Source organism: Mytilus edulis, chromosome 4 (genome assembly GCF_963676685.1).
Source record: "Mytilus edulis chromosome 4, xbMytEdul2.2, whole genome shotgun sequence".
NCBI lineage: Eukaryota > Metazoa > Mollusca > Bivalvia > Mytilida > Mytilidae > Mytilus > Mytilus edulis.
In genome coordinates this window covers 98,518,843-98,531,379 of record NC_092347.1, presented here as the reverse complement: position 1 = coordinate 98,531,379, position 12,537 = coordinate 98,518,843, and the positions used below count along the sequence as shown (strand labels likewise).

At 33.9% G+C, this 12,537-nt stretch overlaps 2 protein-coding genes across 3 annotated transcripts; one reads left to right on the top strand and one right to left on the bottom strand.

Moving 5' to 3' along the window:
• Positions 1-4,923: 4,923 nt before the first annotated feature.
• On the bottom strand, positions 4,924-7,927 carry LOC139521213 (iron-sulfur cluster co-chaperone protein HscB-like). Its single transcript, XM_071314623.1, has 2 exons — positions 7,470-7,927; positions 4,924-6,249 (listed from the first exon to the last, which is right to left on the bottom strand). The coding sequence occupies exons 1-2, from the start codon at positions 7,902-7,904 to the stop codon at positions 5,875-5,877; spliced, it is 810 nt and encodes a 269-aa protein (XP_071170724.1). The 5' UTR covers positions 7,905-7,927; the 3' UTR covers positions 4,924-5,874.
• LOC139521214 (U6 snRNA-associated Sm-like protein LSm6) lies at positions 7,915-11,515 on the top strand. Of its 2 annotated transcripts, none has more exons than XM_071314624.1 (4): positions 7,915-8,021; positions 9,167-9,259; positions 10,646-10,759; positions 11,206-11,515. In XM_071314624.1, exons 2-4 carry the CDS (start codon positions 9,169-9,171, stop codon positions 11,238-11,240), a joined length of 240 nt encoding a protein of 79 aa, XP_071170725.1. In that variant the 5' UTR covers positions 7,915-8,021; positions 9,167-9,168; the 3' UTR covers positions 11,241-11,515. The 2 variants fall into 2 exon arrangements, with proteins under 2 accessions (XP_071170725.1, XP_071170726.1); XM_071314625.1 differs by having other exon boundaries at positions 7,966-8,169; positions 8,219-9,259; positions 11,206-11,377.
• The last annotated feature ends 1,022 nt before the right edge of the window (positions 11,516-12,537 follow it).

The following is a 12,537-nucleotide window of genomic DNA, read 5'->3' as shown; positions in this document are numbered from 1 at the left end:
TTTGTCACCAATATAAGTACATCGCAATCCGTTACTGTTTCAACAGCCATCGGTGTTTCATGTGTGTATTCTTAAACAAGTATTATTTTTCTCTCGTTTTTAGCAATGTATCACTCTCTACTGTCCTTATATATTATTCTATATTCTGCGTTTCCATCCAAATTCTCGTGTATACCATGAGGGTCCGGATTGGGGGTATTGTTTATTTCTGTATTCTTTAAATTGTTATAAATAAATTTATTGATGAGTAACCCGCCTTTTCATTTTATAGATCGCACATCCGAAGCTAGAAAAATAATAATTACACCACTGAATTCAGTACATTGAATTGTTTTGTTAGACATGAATACTTTTTATGATGACAATATATTTAGAAAGTTATACAATGAAACATGCTGAACTTTCAATGATTTTCTCGATAACACCTGATTAACAGACTTTAGCCAACCCAATTAACAGACCAACCGCCGATATAGCCGCATACCCAATATAGATTAACAGACCAATGTCTCGGTTAGCCGAGTGTCGGCCGTGTATATATTATATGCATCTATGGAGAGCGTCACATGCATAAGAAATTCGACAAAATAAGATTAAACGGGCAAATTGTAATACTAATATTGAATTTTTTGTGGCTAAACATGTGCACATATAAAAATCTATAATTGAATATTCTACATTAATTTAACTTTTAATAAACTGTTAAACTGACACTATATTTCAACAATACATTGAAAATATTGGTTTGTATTCACATGCACTCTGCACCGATGTTACCCCTGCATATCATCATGTATCCATGGTAAATGTAAATATATAGCAATTATAGATTTTTGAGAGAAATTGTAAATTTTCTTCACCTAGCAGCAAAAGATCGGTGAACCAGGGTTTTGTCAAAATTCATCTCGCAGTCCTTTTTCTCAAAAAAAAAAATATGGAAAAAATACTAGTAGATAAGAACTCAACGTCTACTTCACATATAAAAAAATGGTCCCAAGTGAAAGATTATATGTGCTGAAGTTTTGCAATTATATGGTTTCCTTCTTGTCGTATGACTCTTGATGCGACTCAGAATTTATACAGCCAGCTACTCGGGGTTTTTGGCTTCGTGCGATCCTGAGGTGTGATTCGGACTCTAAGAGCTTTATACATAGTTGTTTTCATGCAGAACACGATGGGTGCCATCAGTGAAGCAGAAACTGCCCATAGTCTTGTTTCTGTGTTGGTTGTGTTGCTCAATCTTTGCTTTTCTTGTACTATACGGTTTTTCCCCCTGTTTGTCGTCGACTTAAGGTTTTTGATTGTACATTGGTGTTGCTCCTCTTTCTTATTTGTATAGACACAGGCTTGATCTCTGTAGTACTGATCTCGACCTTTGACCTAAAGGTCAAATAATTGATTTTCAAGGCATATATTTACGTCATCTTTCCTTGCCAAAGCAAAACATTTTTTAGTGCATATAATGGTTTAGCTCTAGTGGTTATGTCATACATTTTCATTGCACTATTTGGTTTTGTCCCATGGAGTTGTGCACCACCCACAATCATCGATTCTTATTGCTGAATAATATATGGCGGTGGGTCTGTTCAAATTCACACACTTAGATATTATAAATTGCCATGACAAAGCCTTTTTACTACACCATAGATTTTATCAGTCTTGTTCCTGGCTTGTTGCGTGTATAATAAGAAATTGAATGTTTTAATAAGGTTGTTAATCACTATTGGCCATTTCGTGGTGGTAAGTTTTTTATTGGTGGAGGAGGAAGGAGCGACTAAAAAAAATTGTAGATCTTTTACCTTATTGCTATTCATTTAACCTGTGAACGTTTAAAAAGCAAGATTGCATACGATGAAATGTCTCGCCTACTTTAGTTATCATTATTGAATTTTAAAACATGCACAAAATACTATATAGTAAGACAACAGACTCAAGTATCTTAGAAACATACTCAATTATGAAAGTTGTACACTAATCAATGAACCATAATAATGGGGTCAAGGTCAGATGAAGCCTGCAAGACAACAGGAACACCATGCAATCATTCTATTCCCTGAATTTATTTGACCTATTGATTATAGTATCTGAGAAACGGAAATAACCCTGAAAAGTTAACATCGACTAATGAACAATGAAACTGAGGTCAAGGTCAGATTAATCCTGCCAGACAGACATATTCACATACCAGTCATTCCAAAGAACAATGAAATTTTCCAGACAGCCATATACACCTTACAATTATACCAATTATCAAATATAGAGGCCCATTTGATTAAACATTGTAGTATCTTCCAAACAGGGAAAACTAAATATGAGGGGGAGGACAGGGGGGTACCCTTCTCCCTTCTCCCACCCCTCTTCTCCTTTCTCCTACCCCCGTTCTCCTTTCTCCCATTAGAATAAAACATCTCCTTTTGAGATATTTTTTCTAAAAATATTAGAAATTTTTTTAAAAGGTGAGATATTTTATTTTTTCTCCTTTCTCCAACTTTTTCTCCTTTCTCCCAGCCTTTCTCTCCTTTCTCCTACCCCCTTTCTCCTTTCTCCCATCCCCTTTCTCCTACCCCCTTTCTCCCTGTCTCCCTTACCCCTGTCCTCCCCCTCAAATATTGTTTAATGAATCATGAAAAAGGTCCAAGGAAAAAATGAAACCGGCTAAAACAGATAGTGACACCTTACAATCATTTATTAAATCAAATACAACACACCTATTACATGTTATAGTATTTGAAAAATAGACCAAACAACAAAAACTTAATAAATTGACCATTGAACCATGAAATGAGATCAAGGTCAGATGGAACCTGCCAGTCTGACATGTACACCAAATATAGTTTACCTATTACTTATAGTAGCTGAGATAAGGACTTTACCATGATAACTTTGATCACTGATCAATGATGAAATAAGGTCAAGGTCAGGTGAAAGCTGTCAATCAAACATGTAGACATTGAAAGGATTCCATACTATTACTAAAGTATTTCATACAGCAAACCTTTCCCCTTTTCACTGAATTATGAAAATGAGGTCAAGGACAAATGACAGATGGAAACTTTGTAATACAAGTCATCTGCATACAAGTTAAGAAGCATCTAGGTCTTCTTTCTTCTGAAATATAAAGATTTTAACAGATAGTTAACTGGCCATCACCAGATTATAATCCATATCTCTCATTCTGACACTTTTTTGGCAGTCAAAACACAAAATAAAATGTCCTAATCATCACATTAGGGGCTATAACTCCAATGAGTCAATTTAAGATTTCAGTCATGTATGCATTTATAGAGCCTTTTTTGTGATCAGTCTTGCTGTTTATATCTCTTTAATCTATCTATCATCATGATTATATCATTATTTTTATACGACCCCAAAACAATTTTGGGTTCGTATAATGGTATGATGTCATCGTCGTCCGAAGACACTTTGGTTTCCGGATAATAACTTTAGTTTAAGTGATTAGATCTTAATGAAATTTTTACAGAAGGTTCAATACCACAAAAGGAAGGTTGGGATTTATTTTTGGGATGATGGTCCAAACCGTTTAGGAATAAGGGGCCCAAAAGGGGCCAAAACAAGCATTTTTCTAGTTTCAGGATAATAACTTGTTTACCATTGTTTACCAGTATTTCAATTGCTCTGAAAGTATACTGCAATGTTTAAAATCACAAGTAGAAGGTTTGGATTCATTTAAGGGGTTATGGGGCCAAAGTTTAAGAATTAAGGGCCAAAATAAGCATTTTTCTAGTTTCCAGACAATACCTTGTGTGTAATTGCATGGATCGCTCTGAAATTGTACCACAATGTACCATATAACAAAGGGGAGGCTGGGATTAAGTTTTGGGTTAATTGCCCAAAATATGTAGGAATTAAGGGCCAAAAAGAAGCATGTTTCTAGTTTCCAAACAATCATGACAATAACTTGTGTTTAAGTGTATGGATCTCTGAAATCGTAATACAAGGTTCAATATTACAAAGGAAAGCATGGGATTGAGTTTAAGGGTTATTGCTCCAAGGGGGGTTTCAATAAATTGGGGGGGGATCTCAGTTTACCATTTATTGTAAGGGATTTTTTTTTTTTCAACATTTTATAAATTTCAAATTTTGAAAAGTTTCAATAAGAAATATTCAATTGCACAGTATTGTGCAATAGATGTGTTAGATCTTGAACCACATTAATTTTGTGGCAAAAACCTATATTATGTCAAAAATTTGATCACAATCAAAATTCAGACGGTATCAAGCTTGAATATTGTGACCAAATTTGCCCCAACTGTTCAGGGTTCGACCACTGGGGTCGTATAAAGCTGCGCCCTGTGGAGCACCTGGTTTAAGACAATGTTCTTGTGTTGTACTGATACATCACTGTCTCAGGTTAGGGGAAGGTTTGGCACCAGCCAATATGTACCCCACCACATTCTGTATGTGCTGTACCAAATCAGTTGTTGCTATATATCAAGATTTGTTTATATACATAAATCAGATCCTTAGTTTTCTCATTGAATTGGTTTTCATTTGTAATTTTGTTGCTTTTTATAGCTTACAATGTAATATAGTTTTGCTCATTTTTAAAGGCCTTACATTGATGATAGATCTACAGTTACTGTAAAAAATAAAAAAAATATTGTGAGGTTTTTTATTAATGTGATTAATACGACTGGGTGAGTGTTGCAATAATAAGACCTTGAATTTTGATAACAGAAACATAGATCTTCATGCAAATTTTTTTGTTATCGCAATAATTAAACATGCAACGTTGTCCATTTGTGAAAAATCGCAATAATAAATGCATCCCATAATTTCTGAATTTACAGTATTAACTTCTACATCCTTTGGTTTCTTTTAGAGATGTCTCAACTACACTTACCACACCCACTTCATTAATCATAATAACTCCAGATGGAAATTGACAGTTCTAAAAATTCAAAGTCTACAAATATAGTTTTTATTAATACTCATAAGGTGTCTAATAAAGACATGTAACCAGCTGTTCACACATTTACATCACTCTCTTCCAGCACACATATTTATATTCCACTTCATACACATATACACAAAATAAATCAGCATTATTTAACTTCACACTGGCTATAACAATTCTGCATATTAATTTGGTAATACTTTTACTAGTGTATCACAACCTTTCTTTGTATCAGTTTCATTACATAAAAAAATAACTGGGGTTAATGATCGTTAATATCAAGTAATAAATATCAAATTCTCACTTGATATGAAACCTATATTTATTTTTGAATGTTTTTTTAGATTTGAAGTAGACAGACAAAAATGAGTTAAAGATAGATTTCTGTTATTTTCTCAGGTAGTTTGATATATACACGTATATACATTGAAATAAAATGAAAACTCATAGAAACAAATTAACTTCAAACTTTATATATAGTTAAAAAATAAGATTAAGACCACTCGGAAATGAATTCATTAAATGTTGACACAGACATAATTGTGTCTAGCCCTTGCATTATTTTGACAGAAAAATGTAATGTTGAAATTCAAATAGGTGGGACTGTATTCTAGTTTACCAATTATCTTAATCACAAACTTTGTAGACAATAGAAAAAAAAACTAAGCTAAATAATTAATTTCATCGAGAATAAACGTATCACAGATAAAAATAAACAGGGGTTCCAATCTGATTAAAATAACAGTGGGTTCCTGTCCCAAATGCCTCTGGTATAAAGATAATCTGTGTTGCAAAGTAAATGCCATAAAAAATTATCCTCTTTTTCAAGAATATATCATTTTTTTCCCACCAATCATCCAGGTAGACCAACATTGTAGAAGCTACAATTCTAGGCAATATCAGATCCTATAAACATTCAGTTGCTTTTGCAACAGGTATTTGTAGGTCACAAAAAATCAGAACTGGCCTCTGTAAATTTCTTTGATTTTGTCATCAATATTTGTGAAATATTTGAGTTTTATGACAAGCTGTTTAGCTGCAGTTATGTCCCCTTCCTGAAAGGCTTTAGATACTTGACTTATGTTATCATCCAGTCTTTTCTTGTTTATTATTTCTATAGGTTTGAGTGACTCTGGAGAATCAGCATCAGCAATGTCTTCATTGATTTCCATGATTTCCATTAAGAATTCTTGATCAACATTACTATTCTGTTCCTCTATTGGGTGTCCAGTTTGTTCAAGCATGTATAATGCACGATTCAAAGGTTTAACCAAAGTACTGTAAGCTTTATTTACTAGGGATGACTGCTCTTCAAAAAGGATTTTTTCTTCCTGGAATGAATTTAGTATAATAAAATTGTTAACAGATTGAGAAACACACATACAAATCGTTAACAATATACACAAATAATTGAAGGAAGATATGGGGGCAAATGTCAATTTCAGGCCAGGAACAACAACCCAATAGAAAATTAAAACACAAAAATTGAAAACTAAAAGCAACAATGAATATTGTCTTAAGGAATCAAAAAATATAGAATACCATATATATGTATAAATAATTTGTCTAAACATTAGCCCAACAATTTTAGATTGGTAAATTTGCTTTTGTTCTTCCCTTGCCGGGAGATATCATGACGCCAAATCGCATTGCACTGAGACAGATGCGTTAGACGACTAGACCACCTAGCCTCTTAAAAAAAGAGTTTTCAGCGGCACAGTGTTACCTTTCTGTGATTTTCGATGGGGCCTGGGCGCTAGGCTATTGGTCCTAACTTTTGTTTGGCTGTTTATGTGTCGTGTATAGGAGTGGACAACATATAACAACTAACAAATAAACAGCTGAGCCTTGAGTGCATGATACGCCTGTTGCATTTTAAAACAATGAATTTCAATAAATTCTTCATGTCTTATCAGAGGGTTGTATAGGGGGTACCTTCATGACAAAGAACGGTAAAAGTTCTTGCCAAATGGTGTTAACAGTAATTTTTGGTGTATGGCGATAAAATGTACACCTTCTTTTAGACTATAAAAACATCGACTGATTTTGACAAATCACGGTAAAATTTTAACCAATTTGACACTAACGACAGCTGAAAATGGCTGTTTGACTCCTGACGTAAAAGGGCATTACTACCCTTATATCAAAAATTTGTGAAAAACTAAACATCTAAAGGGAAGTTACTTATTAGATATATACAACAGAGGCAGATTTTTTTGGGGGGGGCCCTTTTTGGAAAAAAATTTGGTAGCTTATATACTAGGGAATCACTGAAGCGTGACTGGAGCGGGCCCCCACTTACGGAAATTTCTGGATCCGCCAGTGAACAATTCACCAAAGTATTATGCAAATTGGTACAAGCATTTTTCAATTAATGACCAAAATGTTGAGGAAGGATGGACGGATAACAGTATACCATAATACCTGCCCTTAACCATGTAAACGGCCATATAAATGCGGGAACTTATTTAAAAAAAAATAGATTGACATATATGAGGAAAGAAATGCCCTTTACCGTCAGGTGTCAAACAGCCAAACATGAACTATTTACCTCTGATTTTAATGTGTGCTTGTCTGGATGCAGCAACTTTTGTAATTCTTTGTACTTTTGTGACAAGACTGCTGTGTCAACATCAAAACTATCACCTAAGCTCATTATTTCGAAATAAGACAATGAGTTGACTGATTGAACAACCCCACACTTGCAGAAAAATATGTCTTCCTTGGTATTTGTTGGTTTTCCACAACGCCAACATTCTCTATGTTGTAGACTATAATTCCTTCGATTTCGTAAGGAGGTTTTGACATAAAAGGTACCCTGGTGTAAACTTGGCGTATGACAATAAAAACTGTGGTATTGTCTAGTTCTTTGATTTGCTATAAAATGAATGTAACATATTTCTTTACTTGAAAATGTATTAATTTGTCTTATATTGGTAGATATCAAATTTTGAAAGGATTTTAATAACTTCATGGGCGCAGACATCTTGATTAACGCGAGAAATATCACGTGTCTTAATGCATTTGATAGAGCAGATATCGTGAGAATATGTTTTCATTTCTTCAAGCGGCAAGACAAGTGTTTGCAGTCTATAGTTTATAAGTATGTAATGGTATCGATATGATATCTAAAGTTCAGCTTTGGCTTAACACCTGTTTTACCTTCAACTCACAAATATGTTTGAAAACTGTATGAAAAGAATATTTCTAGAGATGTTTCGGCCACACTACCATTTCGTCCACAACCACAGGTCGTTTCGGTCACTACCAATTTTCGTCCCATTTCGTCAACAACCACAGGTCGTTTCGGCCACTACCATTTCGTCCACAGAATAGTTCGGCCATATTACAATTTCGGTACAGGTTGTTTCGAAGTCCAATCCCTTTGGCTTTGTTTGAATATTCATATAGACGTATTTACACTTGTATGCAAATTTGACTGCCAATTACTAAAATCACACAGGTTCCCGTGTACACACCTTTATTCTCAATTGAGGTCGTTTCGGCTACATTTCCAATTTCAGCGACAGTTGTTTGGGCCGAAGTTTCAAATTCAATCTAAATTATCTGACTTTTTGGCCCATTTATGGGCATTATATGTGTTTTCTGGTCTGTGCGTCCGCTCGTCTGTCCATTTGTCCTTTAATCCATTAGTCCGATTGTCCCGGATCAGGTTAAAGTTTTTGGTCGAGGTAGTTTTTTTATGAAGTTGAAGTCCAATCAAACTGAAACTTAATAAACATGTTCCCCATGATATGATCTTTCTAATTTTAATGCCAAATTAGAGATTTTTCCCATTTTCAAGGTCCACTGAACATAGAAAATGATAGTGCGGATGGGACATATTCTTGTTTTAATATGCATTATATGTCTTATATTAACAGGCGATAAGTTTGTACTTGAACTCATTAACCTTAGGTCTTGTCGGTTAATATTTCTCTTCTTTGGTATTTTCTCAACAATATGCCAGTTCGGAGATAAGGTAGTTAGTTGAATCTATCATTGTAGCCTCAAACACATGTTGCATGAACAGGTGAAAAGTTTTATTCTATACTGCACAAAATGTTTTGGGAATTAAAATCTAATAATATTTTTAATTTAATAAATGTATGCTAAATGTTTTAAAACTACAATTGTGATAAATTTATAGATCTTGAATACCCCATGGCACAATTAATATATGTATACAAACATGTGTAGCAATATTCTATTTATAGTTTGAATTAAAATTAAGTTGTCTATTTTTAGGTATGAGTAGAAAACAGACTCCCAGTGAGTTTTTGAAACAAATCATAGGCAGACCTGTTGTAGTTAAGCTGAATTCAGGTGTGGATTACAGAGGTATGACAATTTAAAGACAAATAGGACTTCATTATTTTCCGCTTTTTATTTTCATAGTTTTTGAGTCACCTATTGTAGACAATACTGATACTAAACTGAATGTTTTATTTATTAGGGCCCAGCCAAAGGCGGGTCACCCTATAGTGATCAGTCTGTCCGTCCGTCCATAACACTTTGTGTCGGCTCCATATCTAGAGAACCGTTATGATTTCATACTTAATACTTTACATGTTTATTAACCACCACCAGAGGGCGTGTCATGATGTATGTACAACTTCCTAGGTCAAAGGTCAAGGTAAAAAAAAAATGGTTTCAATTGACAACCCTGTGTCCTGTGGTGAAGATCGTGTCCGCTCTGTATCTTGAGAACCGTTATGATTTCAAAGTTTATACTTGACATGTATATGAACCAACACCAGAGGGTGTGTCATAATTTATGAACGACTGCCTAGGGCAAAGTTCAAGGTCAAAAACTTTGGTTTCAGTTGACAACCCCATGTCCTATGGTAAAGATCCTGTCCGCTCTATATCTTGAGAACCATTATCATTTCAAAGTTTTTACTTGACATGTTTATAAACCAACACCAAAGGGTGTGTCATAATTTATTTACAACTTCCTAGGTCAAAGGTCAAGGTCAAAAACTTTGATTTCAGTTGACAAACCCATGTCCTATGGTAAAGATCCTGTCCGCTCTATATCTTGAGAACCGTTATCATTTCAAAGTTTATACTTGACATGTTTATAAACCAACACCAAAGGGTGTGTCATAATTTATTTACAACTTCCTAGGTCAAAGGTCAAGGTCAAAAACTTTGATTTCAGTTGACAAACCCATGTCCTATGGTAAATATACAATTTTTTAATGCATATTATTCACAGCGGGGCCCACAGAGATGGCTCCCATCTCAATGATATCTAGTTAGTATGTATATGTATATTGATGTTTATTTTTAAGAACCCTTTTAAGTACAGTATATGAATTTAAGGAAATGAGAGTACACTCCAATGTATGAATGAGACACTGAGCAAACTATTGACACAACAATCTTATAGAGGAATCCACATCCCAATCTTTTTAATTTGTAAATATTAGTAGCTATGAACAAAAATTCTTGTTTTCAGTAACCCTGAATTTATTGAATATTTTTATGAACTTTTTATTCTGAATACTTCTACTTCTACCAATACGCGGCCACCATCAATAAGTTGATTATTTTGCGCATTTAAAATTTATTTAGACAAAAATAATTAATTAATTAAATTGAATTTGTGCTATACAACATATATACAGTGAATTTAATACTATAAGATAATTTTGAAAGCTAGAAATTAATAGAAGTTCACTATTTGTAAAGGTATAATTCTGATTTTTTTTAAATTACTAGGTGTCTTAGCTTGCTTGGATGGATATATGAACATTGCTTTGGAACAAACAGAAGAATATGTGAATGGACAGCTGAAAAACAAATATGGAGATGCCTTCATTAGGGGAAATAATGGTAGGTTTTTGTCTTGCCTTAACTGAGTCAAAAAGCAAGAGGCAGTTATGCTGTTTCTGGTGGTAGGAATGTAAACTATGTGTTAGTTTGAAATTATGTCAGTTTATGGGGAACCACAAAAAAAAAAAAAAAATTTAAAAGTTTGATCTTCAGATCAGTAGTTGTCAGAACATTGTCACACATTAAACCTGTATAAACTTATATTAATATGAAATATCTACCTACAGTTATTATTGCATTTCATTGTTTCATAGGTGAAACAATTTGTTGATGCGACCAACAAAATACGTAGCTTCATAGAAAAGGGCAACACATTTAGTACTTTAAAACATAAATGAGATATTATTGCTAATGAGAAAACTATCCACCAGAGACCAACTACCATAGATATAAGGATCTAAGACCATCTTATTACATGTCATTTATTCAGTTCTTTCTTTTTTCAGTATTATACATCAGTACACAGAAGAGAAGGATATGACCACCCTGTGAATGGTTTTGGTGTAAATTGGCCCATTATTTGTATATAATAACATTGTTATGACATACCTAAGTTTGTTTGTCAGTAGTACATCATCGTTTTTAAATCATCATTTATGATTCTTTCATCATGATCTGTAAATCTATAAGCATATTTATTATATTCATTTCATTTAACAAATTTCATTAGAAGGATCTGAGCTTCATGCATAAAGTATGTGTCAATATCTTCTTATAAAACATAAAAAGAACACAATAAAATATGAACATGAAGTATATTCTTGTTTGTCATGTTTCTTAGTGTTGATGGTATACTGCATTCAACTTGTCAATCAATAACATTCAGCAGGTACACAGCTTCTGTATAATGGAAGATCTGATGTTTAGTCAATTCTATATAAAGAATAGTTATGTTTTTATACATCTTATTGTGGTGGTTTGGAAGTTGGCATGACATTGCATAGGCGGATCCAGGGGGGCCCTGAGGGGCCCACCCCCCCCCCCCCCCCCTTTTCGTGGGAAAAATTTGGTTGATTATGTAGGGAATCATTGAAGCATGACTGGAGCGGGCCCCCCCTTAGGAAAAGTTCTGGATCCGCCACTGCATTGTGAGTTTTCTCTTGGTATCTTCTGTTTGTTTAAATGCTGCTTCCGCCGTGGCAGAGATAGGATTAAGTTTTACCGGTGTCAGTCTGTATATCTGTCTGTTGAAGGCTGTTACAAAATTGATTTCAGTTCTCTAACTTTAGTTTGCTTCTACTTTTACTGTTCTTGAGTTATGTCCCTTTATAACAGTATTATGCAAGCAGGTACACCTCCATTTATATTTCAATGATTTTCAATTATGCCTGGTAGATTTTCCTAATGATGAAGATGAAAGAATTATAGGTTACTATATAGCCTTTAACAATGTGAAAAAACTCATACTGTATACAGGGGTAATTAGGTGTAAATTGTCCCAACATAAAATAGGATATACTATTCAAACAAGAAAACGTTCTAACAACCCAATTTATAGCAATTCAATTGAAGAAAAATATGATATACAGATTTAGGACCGGTACATAAAGAAGGTAGCATGATTAAAGATGTTTGTGAGTGCTAGAGCCACCTTCACTGAGCATAGAATTTTACATAATATGACAGTATTTATCTACTGTACTATATCCAAACTTTATAATGTTAAACTGTACCATTTAAGTGATAAAACTTTATAATGTTAAGCTGTACCATATAAGTGATTGACAGATTTACCTGGTAGTTGCTTCCCAATGGATGATACTTTCAATCTTCATTAT